The sequence below is a fragment of the Ahaetulla prasina genome, chromosome 1 (genome assembly GCF_028640845.1).
Source record: "Ahaetulla prasina isolate Xishuangbanna chromosome 1, ASM2864084v1, whole genome shotgun sequence".
Lineage (NCBI taxonomy): Eukaryota > Metazoa > Chordata > Lepidosauria > Squamata > Colubridae > Ahaetulla > Ahaetulla prasina.
In genome coordinates this window covers 212,709,316-212,735,253 of record NC_080539.1, presented here as the reverse complement: position 1 = coordinate 212,735,253, position 25,938 = coordinate 212,709,316, and the positions used below count along the sequence as shown (strand labels likewise).

Here is a 25,938-nt window from a genome sequence, read left to right as displayed (position 1 = left end):
TACATTATATTTCCACTCTTGTTAGGAAAATATATTAATATTCTAAAGAACATCAGTTGGATTGAGCAGACAGAAATCTACAAATCCATGTTTGAATGAAAATCATTTTTGTAAATATGAATAAATGAATACCAAATTTAATGTCAGTGCCTTGACTAAGTTTGGGAAAACTTAGAGTTTTAGAGACAGAGATTTATTTGTCCTATTATGACTTCTCTCCTAATTATAGAATCTCATAGTAATGGCATCATTTGATAATTGTTTTCTGAAAAAAGTGGGATTGCATTTTTTGATTATGGCTCATAACTATAAATCAAATATCTAATATCCTAATAATCATTTTGATTAAGGATAATAGTAATAACAACAGAGTTGGAAGGGACCTTGGAGGCCTTCTAGTCCAACCCCCTGCCCAGGCAGGAAACCCTACACCACTTCAGAAAAATGGTTATCCAACATTTTCTTAAAAATTTCCAGTGTTGGAGCATTCACAACTTCTGCAGGCAAGTTGTTCCACTTACTGATTGTTCTAACTGTCAGGAAATTTCTCCTTAGTTCTAAGTTGCTTCTCTCCTTGATTAGTCTCCACCCATTGCTTCTTGTTCTACCCTCAGGTGCTTTGGAGAATAGTTTGACTCCCTTTTCTTTGTGGCAACCCCTGAGATATTGGAACACTGCTATCATGTCTCCCCATTTCCTTCTTTTCATTAAACTAGACATACCCAGTTCCTGCAACCGTTCTTCATATGTTTTAGCCTCCAGTCCCCTAATCATCTTTGTTGCTCTTCTCTGTACTCTTTCTAAAGTCTCAACATCTTTTTTACATCATGGCGACCAAAACTGAATGCATTATTCCAAGTGTAGCCTTACCGAGGATTATAAAGTGGTATTAACACTTCACGTGATCTTGATTCTATCACTCTGTTTATGCAGCCCAGAATTGTGTTGGCTTTTTTGGCAGCTGCTGCACACTGCTGACTCATATCTAAATGGTTGTCCACTAGGACTCCAAGATCCCTCTCACAGGTACTACTATTGAGCAAGGTATCACATATACAGTACCTGTGCATTTTGGGTTTTTTGCCTAAATGTAGAATCTTACTTTTTTCACTGCTGAATTTCATTTTGTTAGATAGCGCCCAATGTTCAAGTCTGTCAAGATCTTTCTGTAACTTGAGCCTATCTTCTGGAGTGTTGGCTATTCCTGCCAGCTTGGTGTAATCTGCAAATTTGATGAGTTCCCCATCTATCCCCTCGTCCAAGTCATTGATGAAGATGTTGAAGAGTACTGGGCCTAAAAAAGAGCCTTGGGGTACTCCACTGCATACTTCCCTCCATGTAGATGTAGTTCCATTGAGGACTACACATTAAGTGCGGTTGGTCAGCCAGTTACAAATCCATCTGGTGGTGATGCTGTCTAACCCACATTTTTCTACTTTATCTAGTAGTAGGTTATGGTCTACTTTATCAAATGCTTTACTGAAGTCCAAGTAAATTATATCGACAGCATTCCTTTGGTCCACTAATTTTGTCACTTTGTCAAAAAATGCAATAAGATTAGTCTGGCATGATCTGTTTTTGACAAACCTATGTTGGCTTTTGGTTATTATTTTGTTTGCTTCTAGGTGTTCGGTGATTTGTTCCTTGATTATCTTTTCCAGAATCTTCCCTGGTATTGAGGTTAGGTTGATAGGTCTGTAGTTTCCTGGATCTGTTTTTCCCCCCCCTTTTTTGAAGACATCAGCTCTTTTCCAGTCCTCTGGCAGTTCCCCTGTGCTCCAGGATCTTTGAAAGATATAGTTCAGTGGTTCTGAGATCTCATCTGCCAGTTCCTTCAGAACCTTGGGATGTAATCCATCCAGTCCTGGTGATTTGAACTCGTCTAGGGTAGACAGGGGTTCACTTACCATTTTCTTCCCTATTTTAACTTGTGTTCCTAATCTGTTTTTTGTAGTGCTGTTTTTGATAGGTTGGATTGTTTTTTCCTTTTGTGCAAAAAATGAGTTAAGTAGTTCTGCTTTCTTCCTGTTATGATTAGCCATAAACAAAAAATCCAATCCTGCCTTTTTCAGGGAACAAATATCATATGATGACAGTACTAAGAGATTCCAAAATTAGGAAAAATTATTTATCTATCTATCTATCTATCTATCTATCTATCTATCTATCTATCTATCTATCTATCATCTATCTATCAAAATAGAACAGAACAGAATAGAATTCTTTATTGGCCAAGTGTGATTGGACACACAAGGACTTTGTCTATCTATCATATATCTTTATGATAGAACGTTACATTAATAATAAAATCTATCACCTATCTTTCAACAGTAGAAAGTTTCTAGTCTTGTAAACATAATAAACAATTTAAAAAAAAACAAAACTAGTACCCATATCCAGATAAGCTCCTCCATCTTCTTAAACACTTGACAAAGATTATGGAGAATCATTTTCATACTTTTGTAGAGCTGCATAAATTTTCTGTTAGTGTTTACATAAGCACTCAGAGAACAACAATTTTGGATTTTCACTTTCTGCTTATGATTTCTCAGATCCAAAGACCTCCCCCCAAAGCACACAGAGTACACATATAACAGAGCACACACATATTCACACAAAATGCAGAGATGTATCAGAACATTTTAATGGGGATGGGGTGGATTATGTTCAGATAAAGTTATGGAACAAAACTGGAAAAAATATTACGTTCTGCAAGGACCTTGGTCATATACCAAGGATGTTCCAATGATACACAAATCCAAAACAGAAACAAACCATTTAGGTTAAAAGAAACAGAGAAAACTAGAACAAGCAGGCAGTTATTTAGTTACAAAAATGTCCAGAAAAGTGAAGAAAATAGATCATATTTCCAATTATTTGTAAAGATACCTTTAGGTAAAGGAGCTTCCATTCTTTTAGAAATGGTAACAGATACTGTTTCTTCAGAAACAAAGCTTTTCTCTTCTACAACAGCCCTCTTAGGCATTCCAGGCACTTTAAAAGATATTAAATGTGCACAGATTTAACTGGAATTCATACATTCCTGGCAGATGAACGCAACTATTTTCAGTATTTATTTAAGAGTTTAAAGTGAGAAGTGAACTGAATGGTACTTTTGAATATGAAATGTACAAATAAAAGCTAAGCAGCAGTACAAAATGAATACAAATAAAGCCCATCTCCCCACCTCCCATTATCTAGGCAAAAACGTCCACATGAGGTACTAGCAATATGCATGATACAAAGTACAAAACATGGAACACACATAATGAGAAAAGACACTCTTTGATTGATCTGGTTAATCCAACTATATCCCAAGATATACCTTTAGCTGGAGGGGGTTCAACTCTTTTGGGCACAGCAACAGTTACTTTTTCCTCAACAATTACTTCCTTTGGCACCTTGGGCACTTTAAAGAGATGATAAGAGTCTTGTTTTAGAATTTTCAATGGTAACAGAAGTGAAATTAGTACATATAGAACAGAAAATTGCATAACAATTGAACTGTGAGGTAAAACGCAGATGTTTTTTCTTCTTTTTTTAAATTTTATTTTCTCCTAAAGGAAGGCACCATACCTTTCGCTGGAGGGATTTCTTTTTTACGGAGTTGAGGTACTTTTTCCTCTGGAACTGCTTTCTTGGGCTCCTCAGGTACTATTAAAAGAAGCACATAGAAGGAATATGTAGAATCTTCAAAACATAATTATGATGAACCCTAACCCTGAACAATTATAAACAAACATCGGACTCAAGTGAACAATAGTGTGACTGAACACCCATACAGTTAAGGTAAAAATACAAAAAGATCATTAAAGAACATTGCCTCTTTTTAATACAGGCGTATTCTTTTACCTTTAGCAGGAGGAACCTCTTTTTTCTTCAGAATGGTAACTTTTTCTTCTGGAACAACTTTCTTAGGTACCTCTGGCACTTTAAAACAGATTTTAAAACACAAAAATTTAATATAATTTTTTAAAAAGTTGTGAACTTGCCAAGTATAATACTGTGAATGGATTCTTAATTAAATCACAGCCAAATGGAAAAACCTCATCTAATATGCTTTCTCAATAAGAGGCTAACAAGTAGTTCATCCCATCTCTGATACCTATAATAGTATTTGGATATATCATGAGTGCCTTCTGACATATTTAGTGCACCTACTGGTAGCTTCTGGTGTCTAAGTAAAAAAATAACTGTTTACGAAGACTAACTAACTACATATAAAACACAATATTGCATGGATGATACAGTACAAAAAACACTGTAACACAGTAGCACTTCCAGTTGAGGGATCATAGATCAGTTCTGAATATGTGCCATAGGATAAATGTCTGAACCAATAAAATATACCAATATAATATATATTTTTAAGTTCTGTTACATACCTTTAGCAGGTGGTTCGACTTTTTTAGGAATGGGAAGAGGCACTTTTTCCTCTGGTACTGGCTTTGGCACTTCAGGCACTTCAAAGATATTAAAAATGAAAGTGAGAAATCCTTGGATATGTATTAACAATTTTCAATGGTTAATCATTTAGCAATAGCACTTAGACTTATATACCACTTCATAGTGCTTTACAGCCCCCTCTCACGTTACATATTAAAATGAAAGAAAATATGGCAATTCTGAAAGAGATGCTCCTAGTCCAGCCCAACATTTAGATGGTTCTCAGTTTAAGATTCCTGATTTCCATCAATAAGCAAAATGTCCATACTAGCACCAACAACGAAACACAGAAAATAACTAATGATGATCAACATCCACCTCCCCATAAGCACCAAAGGAGAAAGATAAAAATATAAGGGACATTAATTCTACTGAAAAGTCTAATTTCAAATTAAATACCTTTAGCTGGTGGTGGTACTTCTTTCTTGGGGACTGCAGCAGGCTTTCTTTTTTCTGGAACAGGTTTCTTAGGTACCTCAGGAACTGTTAATGGTCAGTTTAAAGAGGACAATATTAGTATTCTGACACGTTTATTAGAGGGGTGGTGGTGGTGGTGGTGGAAAATGTTGGACAATCAACAATTGCTCCAACACGCTTAAACAAGTAGAACTGAGTTATACAACATAAGCATGTTACTTAATCTTCTGTATTATTAGAAAATACTGTTCTGTTAAGATGCAGTCCCAAACAGAATTGAGTCAAATCCCATTGATTTTTGATCCTATAATGAGACTTCTTCAATAAGACTTAATCCCCTTAACACAACAGAGTATATAGCCTTGCCTCCTATATATCCTGTTGTGTTAAAAAACAAAAGTCAGTAAATTATTCTACCCTTTACTGAATGAAGTATGTCTGAAATAAACACGCACACATGCACACACAGAGAGTCCTTGACTTACAACCACAATTGAGCACAACATTTCTGTTGCTAAATGAGACAATTGTTCGTTGAATTTTCCCCCACTTTACGATCTTTCTTGATACAATTGTAATGTGAATCACTGTAGTTGTTAAGTTAGTAACACGGTTGCTAAGTCAATCTGGCCTCCCCATTGACTTTGCTTGTCAGAAGGTCACAAAAGGTGATCACATGACTCTGAGAAAACGCAATCATCATAAATATGAGCCAATTGCCAAGTGTTGTGACCATAGGGATACTACAGCAGTCATAAGTGTGAAAAATGGTCATATATCACTTTTTTTGTGCCTCTGTAACTTTGAACGGTCAGTACTAAATAAACTGTTGTACGTTCATTTAGTGTTGTAAGACTACCTGTATGCAAACATATACACACATATACAAACAATGTGTGGATAGATACATTTTCTAAAGAGTAAAAGCAAGCAAGTTTTTTGCCAGTTTATATACCTTTAGCTGGAGGAGGCTCCACTTTTTCAGGAGGGGCAAGTTTTTTCTTTTCTGGGACTGGCTTCTTGGGCACCTCAGGAACTTTAAACGTAATATAGAAGTTTAGAAATGTGCTCACAATTTATCCATCCTAATGAAATATTGTTCAACATTGGCAGTAACGTTTTCTTTAAATTATTCCAACTAAGAAACACTTATGAAAGATCAAATCAAATGCGCAGTTCTATTGACAGAAAGGCTGTCTATTACAGCAAAAAGATATTAAGTTTATTGTACTAATCAATATCTCATTATTATTAATTCACCTTTAGCTGGCGGAGGTACTACTTTCTTAGAAACAGCCACAGGAACCTTTTCTTCTGGTTTCTTAGGGACCCCTGGAACTAGATAGTAGTAATATTGAGTTTAATCAGATAAAAATCAAGATTTTTTTCTCATAGACTAAACTCAACACTAACATTATATTTGAAAAACACTGTAGAGTTGCTAATTTCTTTATATGTGAAATATAGATGCTCAGACACTTGGGAAAAGACCAACAAGAATATGAAATAACAAGCAGAGAGATGCAAGAATCAAGTTCTTGATAGCTTGAAAGCAAATAATTTCTTCTGGGCCAATGGTGGAGGGATCAGTGACATCAAAATAAAATAACTTTTTTTTTCAAATTTGTCAAAATCTCAAAAAAATCACCATATCTCTCAGAATTTCACTTTTCTTCTTCACAATCTAAAGGAATCTATGTACTGTAAGAATATCAATATTGCAGAAGATTTAGCAATCTCAAAAGATTTTCATTTATTAAACAGTGTTATTTTTTTATTCTGCTGTGGAATAATGTACACACCATTGGGGGAAATGCATGATGTGATGCCCATAGACATCATGTTGCCAAGCTTGGTTTTTAAGGGATTCTCAGAAGTTTTTAATGATGATGTCATGACCTTCTTAAAATTAAAAAAAAAATGGATATTGCTTTAAAAAAATCTACCTTTAGGTGGTGGAACCTCAGGAACTTCTACATAGACCCTTTCTTCTTCATACTCCTCTGGTTCTTTAAAGGAAAATGGGAAAATTAAAAGGTTGACTTTATCCTATTCTCTACATACAATTAAAAATACCCAAAATCAATTTACATGGCCAGTTAGCAAAAGAATGAGATAGAACTGTTCCTGATATCTCTGTTCTCCAATGGCCAATTATGTTTCTGATCTTGAGCACATACCCTCTGTCTTATAGTGGTGAAATTTACTAGTCTAAAAATTATATGTCATCTGTATAGCACTCAAGATATTTTTAAAAGGGCATACAGAAATAACTCCATAGAGCATGTTTAGAACAGTTAAAAAATTATATGAAATAATCTATTACTGCACTGGATAAAGCTAAGTTAAAAGAAAATAAATCGGATTTACCTTCAGTTGGATATTCAACGTAGAAGCCTTCATGCTCGTACTCTTCTGGTTCTTTAAAGAGAATCATCACATTTAAAAGATGTATTTACACTATTTTCAACACTATTGAAATGATCCATAAGTTAAAACAGAGATATTAAATAAAACCCGGAACTTGCTCTGACTATCCAGAAATATTTATGTTCCTAAAGTTATAAAAGATAAATATCTTGAACATTTCAAAGGGAGCAGTTTCTCACAAATAGAAGATTAACAAATAAAAGAATAAGGCAACTTTTTTTGTGGGAGACAGTTCTATGTTATGCTGCCATATTAAGAGACCATTGAATAGAGACAAATGCAATTTAATTGGCCTATTCATTTTTTTATATAGGACAAGGTGGTAAGAGGAAAATAATAGTAATATTATGTTTATAACTACCTGAACCATATGTATATTCTTCTTCATGATATGAAACAGTCACTTTTTCTTCTGAAATAGTCCATTCCTTTTCAGCCGGGACTGAAATAAGAATTCAGTCAAAAATACTAAATTAAACATAGGAAGGTGGTTTGCAAACATATTTCTATTCTATTATACACCAGACTCCAAATAAGGTAAGATGTAAGGATAGGGAAAAAATTCCCAGACAGAATGATCTAATCTCAAATCAAGCCAGTCAGAATATTCCAACATTTCGAGGTAAAACAAAGTTCAGGAACATTTAGAATAGCCAATTTGCAGCTTAAAATATTCTGTAACATTTTGCATTAGACATCAGAAAACAAAAATAGTTTTTTCAGGGAGCAATCAGTTTCCTATGCAAATACAAGCAGAATAAAGAAAATACTGTTGCTCTTGAGTGGAGTCTGGCTTCAACATTTTCTTAGATGTCGCATTATTTATTTTTAATTTTCTGTACCTTCAACTGAATAATTTGTACATGCATTCACAGGGAAAGGCTAGTAGAATTGCAATGAAAAAAAAACTGAACTGAAAAAGAACTGAAAAAAGTGAACAATACCATGAAAAGTAGGAAAAAATGGATATGATTGATAGAAATCAATGTTCATATATGACATAGGTGTTTCACAAGAATATAGAAAGAGATAGAAAAGGAGATTTTCTGTACCTTTTCGTTCTATAACTTCCTCATGAATGACCCTCTTTGTAGGTTTTTTGGATGGAACTTCTGGAGCTTTACGGATATAAAAGTATATAAAAGGTTATTTCCACATATGATGTATATCGAATTCTTTTGATCATAATTAAGGATAAAATAATAAACTGATAAATAAACAACGTTTTAAAGCAGATTTATCAAGCCTGATTTCTGCATCCGCCCCCAGTTGGGCTAGGATGGCTGAAAATTGGGGCGGGGGGTAGGAGGGATGAAATCCAAAGACATTTATTTATGTTTTTTTAATATATTTATTTAAAACATTTATGTGGCCACCTGTCTTAAGCCAGTCTGGGTGCCTCACAATAATAATTTTTAACTGTATCAGGTTTAAGAAGATTGGTTTAAATCTTAGCAAGATTTAATAAATGGAACCATTTAAAATGAGAAAAGGTTAGCATATCAATGAAGGAGAATAGCTCAGGGTTGACATGAAGGCTTCTTGGTGTTCTCTGAGCACTGATGATGTTACCTAGTTAGGGTAATGAAACATCTGCAAGAAAGCAAGGAAGCTCAGAGAGCACCAAGGACCCCTCAGGGTAGCATATATTTAAAAAGGAGAAAATTCGATATGCAGCAAAAACAACAAAGAAGCTGAGATGCCGTCCATCTCTTTTCTATATCAAGTTGAACAGAACTTTTATGACTATCTTAACATCTAAGCTGTAGGGGAAAATTAAGAAGATAGTGGAGCATAGCAGCTCTAAGCAATTAGCTATGTAATGTATATTTTAACAATTAGCTAGATGCCATTACTTTTAAGGGATTTTTTCCCCCTGATCCCACAGATTGCTGTTAAAAATCATGAGTATATCATAGGTTGAGACTGTAATTAATTTAAGTGGGTAGGACATATCATTTAATATTTTAACATAAAAAGTTCAGTTATTAGCCATAGAAGTCTTTTTATATATGCAATTAAAGGGACATATTTTGATGCCAAGGATTTTTGTAAGTAGACCAAGGACCATGCAAAATTAAAATGAGCATCATGCACATACTGTATTGCTATATTTCCCCAATATTAATTTAAAGCAAAAGATTCGTAGCACCATTCCTTGCTAAAAAATCTAATTTAATTTTTGTCTATTCCTACCTTTAACTCTTCTCTTTAACTGTTCTTCCTCCATCTGCTGAGCTGTTCTTGCTACTTCTTCAGTTACAGGCTTCTGAATAACTAAAGGGGATTTAAAACACTTATCATGAGTATGTATCTGAATATTTTACCTTGAGATGGTCAGGTCTGTCACTCGTACTATTTAAAAATTCATACTGGATTCCAGGAAAAAAAAACAACCTCCAAAATTTCTGAGGTGGACCATAGTTGAGCCCTGCATTGTCCTATATTTGTCCTCAAGTCTACTTCCGAAGCAACTCTGGTCCCACTTTTGCCTCCATCAAGTGCATTATAGCCGACTTTTTGGTGCCAGAAAAGAGGAGAAGCGTGCATTCTAGTTCATTGATTTCTTAAAAGACATACACATTTGGGATTCATATATACCACATTATGTTGTTCTTATGAAAGCTTTTGAACCTTGGCTTTGCCCAATTACTTGATGGAGACTCTCCTGCCATTGATAACCTCTTTTCTGGACTCCTTTGAATGCTAGGGAGATTAGAATGGAAACTTCCCCACCTCTAAAAACTGTTGATATTGTAGATTCCTTTTCTTCCCTTTTCCCCCCAGTATTTCACACTGAACATTCAGAACTGAGCTTTTTCATATTAGAACTATTGATATGCCAGTAAATGATGTTTAGAAGGAATACCTGATTTAATAGTTTGGATTTACGGTTTGATAGGAACCCTTTTAATATGTGAGATGAAGCAGAATGTAACCTGACAGTGTGTTGCCATGTCCAATATATTAAGGGTGGACAAATAGAAACATCTGTTTTGTACATTTAGCAATAAACCTATAAATTTGACATAAGAGTTTATGTATTCAACAGGTCTTCATTATACATGACCTGAAAATACTTCCATGCATTGCATAATTGAAAGATTAAAAACACCTCCAGTGGCAGGATTTCATACCTTATCTTGGTAATATAAAGTCTCTTATCTTGGGCTCTGGCATTTTAGAAGCCTAGAACCTGTTTTTTAAGTCATCTATTATATAAACTACTTAGTAAGTATGCACCTTGAAAAGCAAATTTTAAAAGAAACATGCTGCAGTGTTATCGTTTTAATGCCCAAACCTTTCTGTATCGTAATTTTTTTCTTTTCTTCTATCTTGGCTGAAATTTCTGGACGTTTTGGCACAGGTTCTGGTTTTTTGGGAACGTGGACCACTGTAACAGACGTAAAACATATTTAAGGAAACAGCTAGAGATATGGTGGGATCTTTGACACACTTTATTAATATCCCATGCTAATTTAAAGCAATATTAGTTGACTGTTCATTTTACTTCCTTCCTTGTCTAAGGGTTCTAAAGTCTCTGTTCTAAGAGCAAAAAACACATTTAAGAAAATGTTATACAATAAAAATAGTTTATTTAATTAAAAATATATATCAAATTTCCTTATATTTCCTTCAGGTAGAGGTATATAATAATAGCAAAATAAAATATGAAGTGAATCTTAAAAAAATGTTTAGATTAATATAATTAAGTACTGGATATAATTTAAATATTCCATCATTATTCCATCATACCTATCACCTTACCTGAACAAATATTACTTGCACTGCTGTTCTCCTAAAGCATGTTGGCAGAATTAGCTTGCTTAAACTTACATACTAAATCATTACAGTCAATTAAACCATTGTAAAAAAATAAAATATGTAACTTTTCTAATCCTATTAATTTACCATTGCGATCAAGCAGAAAATTTGGTAAAACAATAGAAATTGATAAATTTAATTATCTATAAAATTTATTATTTAAAAGAGAGAGAAAGGGGAAAATTAATGTCTTTTTAAAAAAAAGAAACATACCTTCTTCATGATAAACTGGCTTTTTCTTATGGATTATTTGTTTTTCTGTATATGCCCATTCATCTTCTCCTTCCTCATAACCTTCTTTTCGTTCATAGTATTCATGTTCTTCCCCATATTCCTCTTCCCATTCTTCCGGATAAACTGGTTTTTTCTCTTTTCTTTCTCCATATGTCCATTCCTCTTCCCCTTCATCATAACCTTCTTCTTTTTCATAGTATTCCTGTTTCTCACCATACTCCTCTTCCCATTCTTCATGTATTTCTTTGCGAACCTCATGGATTTCTTCCTTTTTCTCATAAACAGGCTCCTTTTTCTTAATCACAGTTGTCACTTTGATCTCTTCAGTTTTCTTGACTGGAACTTTTACAAATAAAACATTGCACAAACAATTGAGATCAGTGTTCTCATACATTAATAAATGCAGCTGCTCAGAAATAATACACAGTTGCTTTTTTTAAAGACATGTCTTTTGTAAAACATAAGCAATTTTTTTGGTTCAAGACAGATATATTTATTAGAATTTGAAATTATCTGCTGAATGGAAATCCTAATGTTCCCCTCCTCCTTTGGTTAAGATATTTAATATATTGGTCAAATCAGTAGTGAAATCCAATATTTTTACTACCGGTTCTATGGGTGTGGCTTGGTGGGCGTGATGTGGCTTGGTGTGGTTTGGTGGGTGTGCCAGGTGAAGGATACTGCAAAATCTCCATTCCCACCCCACTCTGGGGCTACCAAGAGGTGGTATCTGCTGATTCTCTGAACTATTCAAAATTTCTCCAGAACCTGTCAAAACTTGCTGGATTTCACCCCTGGATCAAATATTTTAGTAATTTAGTCAGTAGGCAGATATATCATAAGTTGCCCATCAGTCACAGGGTAACAATACAAATGTTGCAGAAAAGAAAAATTCAACATGAATTGGATTATCAGAAGTTAAATGAAGAAGAAGAACGACATCCACATTTTAAATTGCCCAAGCAAATAACTCTTTTCAGTTTATTATATTATTTTGTGGGCAAACATGTGTCTATCTTTGATTATTTACCTTTGGTTGGAATAACTTCTTCTACTTTGGGGACTGGGACTGGGACTGGAGCAGGAGGTGGAGGTTCTGGTTTCTTGGCTGGTTCTGAAACATATGAAATATACCTTGTAAGATATTTGTTTCCCTACCATCAACTGCACTTCAATGTGATTTGATTTTGATTTGATTCATACAAGCAACATTGAGATGGCACTGGATTCAGTTTACTAATTTATACAGTGAGTTGTGTATTAATAAACACTTATCACTTCCATTGGACTTTTAAGAGTGCACTTTACCTGTACAAAAGTAAACTCACTGAATTCAATGAATCTAATAGATATAGGATCATATTTAAAGAACAAAAAACAAGACATAAAGCAAGAGAAAAATATACATACATGTGCTTTTCAAATTCACATATCAGAATCTGATATCATAAAACTGCAACCAAATCACTCCCATTTAAAAATTGAGGAGATTCAGCTAAACTTTTAAATAAAAAGTTTATAAAAGAGTTTAGCTCTTTTGTATGAGCTAATATCAGTGGTGGGATTCGGCCTGTTTGCACCACTTCGGGAGAACCGGTTGTTAACTTTCTGAGCAGTTGGGGAAACTGGTTGTTGGAAAAAATCATTAGGGCAGAGAACCGGTTGTTAAATTACTTGAATCCCACCACTGGCTAATATGCATATGTATCCTTCTTCAGGTATTTAGCACTTGGGTCATTCACTGTAAATGTGAAATATACTAAAGTCTTTAGAAAAACATGAGTGAAGGTCAAAAAGACATATTTTTTCTTCATTAATATTTTGTTGTTTATAAATGTCCTTTATACTTTGGAAACAAACAATTGGACATACCTTTAGGAGGTGGAACTTCCTCTGGGACTTTTGGAATCACCTTTTTGATTATTTTCTTTTTAACCACTTCAAAAACAAAAGTGAAAATAATTAAACATGTAAAGAAACGGATCAAATAGAATATTAGGAAATATCCAGTGAAAACAAGTTCTGAAATGCAAAGCTGCAGTACCTTTTTCTTTTTTCTTCTTCTCTTCTGGCATGGGAATTAAGATAGGAAGAATAGGAATATCTTATAAAAAAATAAAGAAATATATTCATTAAAATGTTTTCATGATGTGTCCAGTTCTTAAATACTTCTTTGCCTAAGTTAATAACAGTCTTTTTAAAAGTAAAGTTTACCTTCAGTTGGAACTTCAACTGGAACTGCAACTCTAGCATCTGGGACATCTGGAAAACCATTGAACAAGTAACAAAGTAATCGTATTAATCTAATTATACACTGCATACTAATACTATCTAATATTCTAAGCATCAAGCTTTCCGAATCCATATAGCCTCATCCATGCATAAAGATAACTATCAGCAGTCTGTGCAGAACGTGATATTTAGTAAGGAGTACAAAAATCTCGTGGGGGTGGGGAGCCCTGAAAAATAGTAATCTAGGATCATGAATGAGCCTTTGGGCCAGAAAACTGACTGGCTGGCAGAGGGAAAAAATACAAAACCAATGTGAAGGAGGAACAAAACAGTTTTCACTGCTCACTGCCAGGAGTTTGATTCTGACTGGTTCAAGGTTGACTCAGTCTTCCATCCTTCTGAGGTCAGTTAAATGAGGACCCAGATTGTTGGGGGCAATAGGCTGCCTCTGTAAACATCTTAGAGGGGACTGTGAAGCACTATGAACTAGTATATAAATCTAAGTTCTATTGCTATTGCTATTCTGAAAGAGAGTGCAATCCTAAACAGTAAAACCCCATATTGTATTATTTTGTGGCTGGAACCACTTAATGTAAATGAGTGTTTCCCTTGAGAAAGAGTGTTATAGGTGGTGAACACTTTCTACTTCAGATGATTTTTGTAGTGCATGAGAATCATATTATGGAACATGGATCCGCCACTCAATGAGCCTCATTATAAAGTATTACCAGCAACAATACAATAACAGATAAAATGAAAGGAACATTTCAATTGAATGTGTTCTTACATGTGCAGCAGACTATGGAAAATTTTTTAACTGACAATTAAATATTTGTGCAGAATTATAAAAGAACCAGAAGCAGATTTTTCTGCATGCAACAATGCATTTTTTTTTAGTAACATGGGGCATTCCATGCACAGTGGATCTTCACAGCGGTTGCTTCAACTGAGGATAAAGAGATGGCCAATAAAAATAAAAAAAGGTTTGGTTTTGATGTTTCACACTGGGCCAGAGAACACTAAGATGGCATGTGGATGTATGGTAGAATGTTATCCTGGGATACCATGAGTTTTTAATCAATTTTTATTCTGCTTATTTGGATTTTTGTTGTTGTTGTTATTCTTTTTGCCGTTTTGTATGTATCCCAGGGTTTTGGTTAGAATACGGGCAGCTATAAAAGCCCTTTACAAGAAAGAAATGTACAAAATGTACAAAAATAAAAGGTGACACAAAAGGCATTCATCATGTCCTTTCCTTACCTGGCGGCTTTATTTCAAGTTTAATTTCTGCAAGAGAAGAAATCAAATGATTGTACTTGGAATCATTTTCACCTCAGAAATATTTATTCAGCAAGACCAGGCATACGTGAAATCTGGAGCAAAGAGGTACTGACCTTTCGTGGTGAGGTAGAGTTCGGCAGTGCTTCTTGCTTCACCTCTTGGTTCGAGACACGCAATAACCGAATATACCCCTAAAAATAAATAAAAATGTAAATAAATAAATAAATGGTGTTATGGTATTTATGGCGGGGTGTACATTTTTAGAAACAGGGAAGTCCAGCAAGAAAGAGGATCAAATCACCTTCATCGTCTGAGGTAACATTGTGGATAGTCATGTAATGGCATCGGCCTTCGCTTCTAAAGCTGTACTTGGGACTCTCCGTGAGTTCCACTGACCCTTTGTACCATGTGACAATTGCATTGTCAAAGGAGACTTCGCACTCAAAGGTCGCAGACTGGTGTTCGCTGACCACAATATTTTGGATGGTCTTTGTAAACTGAATTGGTTCAGCTGTAGTTTTTGAAGTAAATGGGGAAAGAAAAAGGACAATTATTCTCATGTTTCATTTGGTTTTACTTTTTTTTCACAATTTTGTACCTGCGGATATATGTGTACTTGCTTATGTGTTTGTGCATGGATAGGTATACTCATACCCGTGCATGTTTCAATTCAAACAAAGACATACAGACAGTGCTTATTGAGAATGCAGTTTGAGTTTCAAAATGGATTTGAAGTACAGGTAGCCCTTCACTTATGACCACAATTATGACGTACGACCCAACATTTATGTTGCTAAGTGAGACATTTGTTAAGTGAGTTTTGCCCCATTTTACAACCTTTTTTTGCCATAGTTGTTAAGTGAATCACTGTAGCTGTTAAGTTAGTAACACAGCTGTTAAATGAATCATATGGCTTCCCCATTGACATGGATTGTCAGAAGGTCGCAAAAGAGGATCATACGACCTGAGGACACTGCAACTGTCATAAATATGAACCAGTTGCCGAGAATCCAAATTTTTATCACATGACCACGAGGATGCACAGGAGATAGAGAAATTGAAATTAATTGCTGTAATCAAAGCAAAATCAGATCACAAGAGGAAACGAATTAAAAATCCTATCATCAGGTTATAAGATTGTTGAAAAGAAAGACAAAGCATAATTAAATTCCCTGCACTCAGGTGTTCAATCCCTCATGACTGGACTACTGTAATGCGCTCTACATGGGGTTACCCTTGAAGACCATTTGGAAGCTACAGCTGGTGTAGAGTGCAGCAGCATGTGTAGTTCCCCCTCCCCCAAGAATGGCTCCTCTAGCATCACTGTTCTGTGAGCTGCATTGGTTACCCATTCTGCTTCTGGGTGCAATTCAAGTTGTTGTCGATCACCTTTAAAGCTTTTTGTGGCATGGGTCCAGGTTACTTGAGGGACCATCTCACCCCCACTGAGATTGGTCCATACCACTCAGGTCGACAGAGATGGCATGCTGCAGGTCCTGTCAACCCAATTATTCTAGCTGATGGGTTCCAGGAAGAGGGCCTTCTCTGCTGTTGTTTCTGCCCTCTGGAATATCTTGCCCCTCAATGTGAGATCGTCCCCAACCCTTCTATCTTTTCGTAAGGGCCTAAAGATGTGGCTTTGCCAGTCATCTTGGGACCCCAGTGGGGGAACAATTTAATGTAGATGGTTGATTGAGTAATAACAGATCGCACCTCCCCGCCACTCCGCTCCCACCCTCCCCATGTGTCTTTGGTTTTAATGTTAGTTTTTAACTTTTTATGTTTTAGCTTTTATGTAACATTAAGCCTCCCAGAATTACCCTATGGTAAGATGGGCAGCCAATAAATTTTATAAATAAAACTAAATATATGGCAACAAATAAAAATAACTTTAGAAAAGAAATTATGTTATTAAGACGTGATTAAGATTTATCTAAGCCATCTTATTTTATGACAGCACAAACTTTCTTTACAAACCTTCAATTATTAGGTCAGCAGTTGTTTCTAGATGGTCAAACCTGCAGGTATACTGTCCCTGGTCTTCTGTTCTTACATCTTTGATAATGAGTCTGTGCACTTTGTCAGAGACATCTGTGGAATATCTGCCTCCTATTTGAAGGACCTTCCCATTTCTGTACCACTGGGATTTTGCATTTGGCACAGAGAACTGACAAACCAAAGAGCAGGTGAAGCCTTCCTTGAGGGAAGTATCACGTAGATGGCGTTCAACAGCAGGTTCTATTAGCAAGTTAAAAATGCATGTTTTAGAAAATACCAACCCAAAACTACATCAGATACTTTTAAATATTGGATCGATGAAAATGTGGCACTAATTTTGCACTTACCAATCACATGAAGCTTAGCACTGGCAATATGTGGACCGCAGACCACTCTATAATTTGCCTGATCTCCAAGTTGACAATTCCTGATTTTAAGAATGTGCCGGTCTCCTTCAACTTTGATTTCATACTTCTTGCTCAAGATCAATCTCTCTGTGCCTTTGTACCAGGTTAGTCTGATTTCTGGATAATTTATTTTAATCTCACATTCAAAGATGGCATCTTCCTCTGTTAACACAGTCTGATCTTCAATATCTCTGATCAAAGTAACAGGCTGAAAAATATTTTTTATATTTTTGAATTTCTGTGTTAAGCACTAATCCTGTTATATAATAACACGGTAAACAGGCAGCATTAATGACATATTATTGTAATTGATAAATGGCATTAATTACCTCTGTCTGTGTAAGCCTTTGCTGAATGAATGCTACAAGTTCATCAAACTCTTGTTCTTCTCTCCTTGACCTCTCTTTTACTTCAATCTCCTGTTAAAACCAAGACCATGCATTAATATTGTTTAATGTTCTACTTTATAAACAATATAAATAACACAATGGCAAAACCTTATTAAACTGAAGAAAATATCTACATCCATTTCAGGACTAATTGCTCTAGTACATAATGGCTAGCCTTTAACATATTGGATTTATATTTATATTGATTGTTTCCTGATTACTTATTTATATCCTATGACTATCATTAAGTGTTGTACCTTAGAATTCTTGATGAACGTATCTTGTCTTTTATGGACACTGAGAGCATATGCACGAAGACAAATTCCTTGTGTGTCCAATCACACTTGGCCAACAAAAAATTCTATTCTATTCTAAAAATGTCAAAATTTTGTTCAAATATAGCACCTTACTCAGAATTATTAAACTAATTTTTCTCTTTGCTCTTTCCTGATTGAAAGCATTAAAAATATTCATGAGACTCTGGTGTTTTAATCCTTGGAGAAAGAACATTGAACAGAAATTGCTTAGCACTGCTTTTTCAGACTGGTGCCCTTCAGATTTACTGGACTTCAATCCCCAAATTTTCAAGATAGCTGATTGGAAATAGCTGATTGACCGTTGTAGAGAAAAAATATATTTTAGTGGTGAGTGGAGATTGTAGCCCACATACTTAATTATAGAGACTAATTTTGATTAGTAAAGTCCCTTCACAACTAACACACTTCTGAATCAGATGAACAGTTCTCAAAAAAATCTTAGTGGAAGTTGCCTTCTATATAAAGAAAGGTAAAACACTTCCCTCTTATTCATGTGAGATCACTGCAGACTCAAGAGGGAAGAAGGGGTTTTGGCTTTTATAAACAACTAGAAAGATTGTATGAAAATGTTGGGGAGAAACTACTGCAACTGATTTTGATTCAGAATCGATAATAATGCCCATTGCAGAATATTAATTTTAAATGAATAATTTGACCACTTAAACATTGAACGCACTTATTAAAGTAACAGAACTATGGTTTGAAATGATTCATTAATAAAGGAAAATATTGATGTTTACCAGTCTGTGTGTTTCTTCTGCCTGGCTTTCTTTTAGCATTTCAAATGCTTGTAGGAGACCTCGGAAATCTGTGATTCCATACATGCGGGCATATTTTTCATATTCTTTAGGATCTACATTTTTAAGGAGTTCCATGATATCAATTGCCTGCTCTTCCTCACCTTCCTTCCTTTTTGTTGGAGTTCTGCAGAAATAAAGAAATTACTCATTAAGCAAATAGATACCAACATCCATTAATCTTACAGCTTGTGTGAAATGATTTATAATTTTTTCCAAGATTCTAAGCATCTTCAACCTAATAAAGTAGGGTTCTTTGCTAAAGGAATTCCTAATGCTTGCTTTGATTGCAACCTTGTGGATTTAACAGAGTTGGACCTACTTCTGTGTTTCATTTTACAACCCAATAAAACAAAATTTTATATAGTGAGACATTTTGAGAGTGTTTTCATTAATTAAAACTTTTAGAATGCGTATTTAAGAATGTTCATTTTTATTCAATTAATAGAGATTACCAATTTACAAGTGATGCAAGGTGGCTTACAAAGAAGGTTTGAAACATAAGAGGCAAAGATAATAATAAAAAATAATAGCCATTCCAGGAAAGATCAACCATGTCGGATCCAATAGTATAGGCAGACAACTGAAGAATGGTGATCCTGTAAACATCCAAGTTACAAATCTCAAAAGGCCTTATGGAAGTCCAATAGCACCTTGAATTGCATCTGGAAGCCAAATGGCAACCACTAAAATTTGCAAAATTGAGACTTTACATGGATGAACAGAAATGCCTTCAGGAAGTGCCTTCATAAACTCTCTACTATTGACCTCACCCCATTCCTAAGAGGACCATAAGGGGCGTGCATAAGCGCACAAACGTACCTACCGTTCCTGTCCTATTGTTTTTCTTTTCTTCTTCCTATATATATGCTTATACCTCCTTATACTTACTCATATATGTGTTTATATATTATATAATCTTTTTGTATGATACCTACATATATTGTTGTGACAAAATAAATAAAATAAAATAATAAATAAATAAATATTCTGGATCAGATGAAACTTTGAATGGTTTTCCACATGGAATACATTACTGTAATGCAAACAAGAGGTGACTAGGGGATGAGTGACACTAAGGGCTTTATAATCCAGGAAAAGATACAACTGGTACATACAATGATATTATGTTAAGGTCCTCCTAACCACCTGTTTTATTTATCTTTGTGACATTTAAAATGGCATATTCTATGACACCTCTTTTGAGTATCCCTCACTCTACACTTCTCACATGTACAACTATTTTTAACACGGTAACTTCTAGTGTCATCAGCATTAAAGGAGGATGAAGGAATACTTTAAAATGAGCTGAATTATATTTTATTCTCCAGCTTCTAACTATTAAAGCAAACTTTCCCTCTCTCAGTTTAACATTATTGGAAAATGTTAACACTTACTTCTTTAATTTTGCTCTTAGATCACCTTCAATAACTTCTTTCTTCCGTTCCTCAACTTGAAGGTTAACAACACTTTCAATTTCACCATGCTCATTAAAAGCCACACATCTATACTGCCCGGAATCGGTTTTCATTGCATCCTTGATTTCCAGCTTGGCTTCATCTCCTTTTTGCTGGATTATAAGGCGACCTCCTTGATTGAGTTGCCTCCACTTTCCTTTCATCCATTTCACATTGGGGATCGGATCACCACCAACTTTAGCAGTAAAGGTTGCTAAGCTCTCTGTTTGAAAAAAGACACAGAGGGAAGAACATGTCAACTGTAGATTGAAGGAAGAGAGTAGACAACAGATATGGGGAAGAAAATATTTAGAAGCTGGGCTCACTTTCAATTATAGTGATACTTTGAGGTTCAGAGACAAAGTAAAGCCTTCCGTCAATAGGTGCTTTCTTAGCAACTGGTGCGGCTGTGGGTTTTTCTGGAAGGCAAAGCAAAAGAATGATGTTGGAGAACTGAAAATGACAATGTTCAAATGAAGTAACCATTATACATAGAGGATTCCCACCCCCCCAAATTTGAATTCTACAGTACCTAAAGAATTTATTATCTAGCACTGATATAACATTGGGGTAGGCATGGCTAGTACATGACACCTCTGGCCGACGGGCCACAAATTTGACACCCCTGCTCTAGAAAGAGTGCAGAGAAGAGCAACAAAGATGATTAGGGGACTGGAGGCTAAAAGATATAAAGAATGGTTGCTGGAACTGGGTATGTCTAGCTTAATGAAAAGAAGGAGTTGGATAACATGATAGCAATGTTCCAATATCTCAGGGGCTGCCACAAAGAAGAGGGAGTCAAGCTATTCTCCAAAGCACCTGAGGGTAGAACAAGAAGCAATGGATGGAAACTAATCAAAGAGAGAAGCAACCTAGAACTAAGAAGAAATTTCTTAGAACAATTAACCAGTGGAACAAGTTGCCTCCAAAAGTTGTGAATTCTCCAACACTGAAAGTTTTTAAAAAGAGATTGAACAACCATTCCATTCCATTCCATTCTATTCAATTTAAATTTTCTCATGTCTTTAATTTCTTTCTATCTTTTATTTAATTTCTTGTGTTTTGCATAATGTTGCTTATCTCAAAAGTGAGTGTCATGATAGGTATATATACCAGGAAGAAGTAAAACAGCACTGACTAAAACTGCTGCAAATACAGGGTATGTATTAGAGCAATTTGTTTATTACAGTCAAACCACTGTAAATTAAGTGCTCCTATTACTAAATGCTTCTATTAAGGAATTTCATTTATGCCTATTTTATGTATGTTACAGTGCATTTCATGCCTGACAAAATAATTCTCTTCGGCATGTTTATGAAGTCTTCATAGTAGTTCCTGGGGATTTGAATTGCTGTTCTCCCTCCCTCCCTCCCTCTCTCTCCCTCTCTCCCTCCCTCCACCCCCTCTCAATATTCAATTTAACTGTACCTTTAACTGCCACTTTTGACTTAGAAGAATCACTTCCAGCTGCGTTTGAGGCTTTGCACACATATTCTGCAGAATCAGTTTTAGTAACTGCTTGGATCTCTAAGAGAGCTGTTCCATTTGCAAAGCTGAAGCTGCATTTATCAGAGGGTCTGAGCTCTCTCCCAGCTTTGAGCCACTGGATCTTAATGGGCTGTGATCCAACTACATGGCATGCAAGTTGCAGGATCTTGCCTTCATCTATTGTCACTGGTTTAAGAGGTCGATCAAATACGGGAGGCTTTTTAGGTTCTGAAATGTGATCACATTAAGAAAGCAAGAGGAGGAAAGTAGTTAGATTACCATTCATCTTAAATTAAAAAAAAATCTACCTACATATCAAGGTAAGAACAATATGATGCAATGAATAATTCCATTTTCTCAGTACAATTTTATTTAAATAGGAAAAATAATGGTATCATACAGAATGCCGATATTTAGGGAGCTTGTTTTAAGATGATATACAAAATGTTTGCTAAGCAATATCCATTATCTATCTTTTATGCTAAATATAACACGAATATTGTCAAAATGAAGGTCATTTTAAATTTGGAAAAAATCATAGATGGATGAATACTTCTAGCTGGATCATAGATGGGAGACAGCGAAATGAATTTAAATTTCATTGGCATACTTTTATCTATAGACACAGATGCCGATGAGTCATAAAAATTGCCTATATATATTTATATACCGCAACTGGACCCCTTGAAAAACATTTTCCTCGATTTGTGTTGAAATTTCTAGGTTGAGAGTGAAAAATAACAAAAGGATTATTTTTCATCAGAAAATGTGTTGCCTTGAGTATGAGTAACAACATTTTTTTTTAAAAAATGAAGAAAGGTCAATTTTGTAGAACCCCATCAATCAATTATCAAAAAAGGGGTGCACCCTTCAAATAGGCTCATGATTGAACATTTTAAGAACTGAAATTGAAATAAATCAGCAGTCCAGTATAGTTTTTTGTCATCTTATTGTGCTGCTGCAACCTGCTATAAAACCATATACAGTATGTAGAATTGATTTTTGTTGTCAAATACATCAGAATTAATGTTCTGATCATTTGGATCTAAGGGTAAACAATAGTAGCTAATAAAATAAACATAGTACAGTAGGCCTTTAGGAAATGAACTAACCTTTAATAACAATGGAGGAAGTACACAATGTGCTCCCAGCTTCATTGGATACTTTGCAGGTATATAAGCCTGCATCAGCTGGTCCTGCATTTTTAATGAGCAGCAGAATAGTATTGTTCTCAAAAGCTAGTTCACAGTTAGGGCTTCCATAGATTTCCTGGTTATTTTTGTACCAAGCAACCATTAGAGGTTGGGTACCAGAAACACGGCCCTCAAGTTTAAAGCTGTTTCCTTCCGTTTCTTCTACTGTTTCAGATAACTTCTTGGTGAATGTAGGCGGATTCTGTCGCTCTGTCAAAAAGGAAGATAAAAGGAAAATAAACTAGTGAGAAAGATGTATTCAGGCAAATGTTTTAAAATTCCATCGATTGTCTTGGGTTATCTTCAAAATGGCACAAGGTTTGCCACTTGTGCGTGGCTAATCAATCAATAATATTTATACGGTCAGTGACTACCAAAATTTAAAAGACAAAATGAACAAAACCAGAATGAAGCAAATAAATAAAATAATATGTTAACAAAATAAAAATGCCACTTTTGTGTGGCTAAAGAAAAAAATGAGATTCGTACATTTAAATCAAATATACAGTAAAATATATCTTCAGAAATTAAAATATTACCAAGAAAGGACAGGTTTTAATCTAACTGAATTCAAAAATATTTTTGATACAGAGAGAACATCTTATTTCTTTAGTCTTACTTTCTCTCTCACTCACACACACACAAACTCTTAGATTCCTCTTTATGAATATGTTCAAAAACAGAGATACTAATTCTAGAACTTTGCTATGAAAGTGACATACAGTCACTGTATGACATACAGTCACTGGCTGACATACAGTCACTGGCAGGGGAATGTCTGATTTCTGTGGCTTCCAATTTTAGCTGCAGGGTCATTAGCATTGTATCTCACATCATTATAAATGATGCTCTAGGTCTCATTAGTTTTCTGGCAGGTACCAAAGGTGTGCAAGTGAGATGTTACTCAGAGATGTTGCTCAGCCTACACACAGTGGAATCTAAATTTTATCTTATTGATGACAATTTCTAGTACCTTTAATATTAAGTTGAGCTGTGCAAGACTCTTTTCCAACTTCATTACTAGCATGACATGAATATTTTCCAGAATCTCCTTTGTCAACTTTCAGAATTGTCAAATGGGCTATATTTTCTATATAGCTGATCTGATGCTTCCCTCCAGTTCGCAATTCACGGTTATCCTTTGACCAAGTAATCTTAATAGGGCGCGTTCCAGAAACACGACACTCAAAATCCGCACTGTCACCAACAACTGCATCAACATGCGTAATTGGGATGTCAAAGAATGGTGGCATCTTCCCCTCTAAAGTAGGAATTAAGTACAAGTAAATTGTTAATTCGGCACATTTAAAGATTTATATAAGCTTTAAAAAGGCTAATGAACTGAGTTTATAACTGAGACTTGATATGCCGTATAAAAGTATCAAAGGAGAGTGATGTATTTTTGTCAAACCTGTAAGGATGAGTTTGGCACTACAAGAAGCAGTTCCAATGGCATTGGAGGCTGTGCAAGTATATTGTCCACCAAGACTCATATCAGTTTGTGAAATCTGTAGAACGGCGACTTTATTTAAATATGATATTTGCACGTTGTAGCCGTCTCTTATTTGTGCACCATCTTTATACCAGGTTACTTCCATTGGTTCAGAACCATTAATGCCGCAATCAAATGTAATTGGTAAGCCAACAGTTTCATGAATGTCCCTTAATTTTCGTGAAAATGAAGGAGGAAGTTTACGTTCTGCAAGAAAACAAATATTGTGCAGAGTTATTGACTCTGAATGGTTTGGATTTGAGTTTGGGCATTACCGAAGGAAATAGTGAGTTCCCCTTTTCTTGATGTATTCCAGTTTTGCCTTGGACAGCTATTGGTCGTGGGTGGATTTCTGAATTGATCAGGGGGTTCAACTTGATGGACTAAATAGTTATTTCCAACTCTAGGAGTCTAGTGTCTACCAATGTGAGATACATATATCTAACTATAATATAAGACTATCTCCAGTGGTAATATATAGACTATATAAATTAATATCCTTAACAGAGGTGTAATTAGACATGCTTAAACTAAACAGGACAAAAATGATACTCTAGCAACTTATCTCAAGTTTCAGTGAATTGTGGACATTGTCTTTTCTGACAACTTTAAACATGTATGATAGTAGATGGCATAAAAGAAGGAAGGCTTATTTTAATGACTTAGTGAATAAAGAGACTCTCTTGAGAAGCTACAGCCAGTCACATGGGGTTGCTGTTAACAAAGTGTATCAACTTGCTTGTATTGGCTACAGAAATTCTCCACTGGGAAAGAACAGCTAAAAACAGACATATTTTTTCTGTTTCATGCCTTTCAACAGAGTAATAAATAGTATTTCCCAAGCTTTTAAAAGCTGCTGGTGATTACTCACCTTGAACAGAGAGCAGTGCTGAAGACACAGCTTCTCCAACACTGTTTTCCGCCTTGCAGATATACTCCCCGCTATCATTACTAACCACCTGGCTGAATACTAAAGTGGCCACTTGGTTTTTATAGTGCATTTTAGAAGTACTGGTGGGTCTTAGTTTTGTGTCTCCTTTGTACCATGACACATTGATTTCTGGTGTTCCAGCAATTTGACACTGTAATGATGCAGAATCTCCAGTGGTCACTTGTACAGATTCTAGATTTTGGACAAAGTATGGTGGTTCTATAGAACAAAAGCACAGATTAGTAACAAAATGAGTTTGTTTCCCACAAAATAATCAATAATTCTGTTAAAATATTCTTTGATATAAGCTACATACGTAAGATTGAGACAGCTGCTTGAGAGTTATCTTGGCCTGATTCATTTTCTATGTGGCAAGAATACAGGCCAGCATCTTCTAGTCTGCTGTTAGAGATCTCCAATATGGCAGATGTTTCTGTAGTGGTAATACTGCATTTCTCTGAATGAGTTAAATTTACACCATTTTTCCTCCAAAATACTTGAATAGGAGGGGTACCAGTATATGAGCATTCTAAAATTAATTGTTTTCCTTTCTCAACATGGAAGTCATTAAGTTTTTTCACAAATTTCGCTGCTTCTGTAAAAA

At 35.2% G+C, this 25,938-nt stretch overlaps 1 protein-coding gene across 1 annotated transcript in view; it reads right to left on the bottom strand.

Annotated features, from left to right (window-relative positions):
* The window catches only part of TTN (titin), a 334,386-nt gene that overhangs the window by 191,603 nt on the left and 116,845 nt on the right, over positions 1-25,938 (bottom strand). The window contains exons 92-125 of the mRNA XM_058189537.1: positions 25,651-25,929; positions 25,275-25,553; positions 24,323-24,610; positions 23,885-24,172; positions 22,831-23,121; positions 21,659-21,946; positions 20,557-20,649; positions 20,171-20,453; positions 18,717-18,900; positions 17,600-17,689; positions 17,211-17,478; positions 16,843-17,103; positions 15,167-15,376; positions 14,979-15,056; positions 14,845-14,871; positions 13,567-13,614; positions 13,397-13,456; positions 13,225-13,290; positions 12,383-12,466; positions 11,332-11,694; positions 10,595-10,687; positions 9,490-9,570; positions 8,346-8,411; positions 7,655-7,735; positions 7,234-7,284; positions 6,810-6,872; positions 6,124-6,201; positions 5,819-5,899; positions 4,846-4,929; positions 4,386-4,463; positions 3,853-3,930; positions 3,577-3,654; positions 3,326-3,409; positions 2,890-2,994 (exon numbers count right to left, since the gene is read on the bottom strand). Of these exons, the coding sequence (XP_058045520.1) occupies positions 2,890-2,994; positions 3,326-3,409; positions 3,577-3,654; positions 3,853-3,930; positions 4,386-4,463; positions 4,846-4,929; positions 5,819-5,899; positions 6,124-6,201; positions 6,810-6,872; positions 7,234-7,284; positions 7,655-7,735; positions 8,346-8,411; positions 9,490-9,570; positions 10,595-10,687; positions 11,332-11,694; positions 12,383-12,466; positions 13,225-13,290; positions 13,397-13,456; positions 13,567-13,614; positions 14,845-14,871; positions 14,979-15,056; positions 15,167-15,376; positions 16,843-17,103; positions 17,211-17,478; positions 17,600-17,689; positions 18,717-18,900; positions 20,171-20,453; positions 20,557-20,649; positions 21,659-21,946; positions 22,831-23,121; positions 23,885-24,172; positions 24,323-24,610; positions 25,275-25,553; positions 25,651-25,929 (4,929 nt within the window). The remainder of the gene's footprint in view (positions 1-2,889; positions 2,995-3,325; positions 3,410-3,576; positions 3,655-3,852; positions 3,931-4,385; positions 4,464-4,845; positions 4,930-5,818; positions 5,900-6,123; positions 6,202-6,809; positions 6,873-7,233; positions 7,285-7,654; positions 7,736-8,345; positions 8,412-9,489; positions 9,571-10,594; positions 10,688-11,331; positions 11,695-12,382; positions 12,467-13,224; positions 13,291-13,396; positions 13,457-13,566; positions 13,615-14,844; positions 14,872-14,978; positions 15,057-15,166; positions 15,377-16,842; positions 17,104-17,210; positions 17,479-17,599; positions 17,690-18,716; positions 18,901-20,170; positions 20,454-20,556; positions 20,650-21,658; positions 21,947-22,830; positions 23,122-23,884; positions 24,173-24,322; positions 24,611-25,274; positions 25,554-25,650; positions 25,930-25,938) is intronic.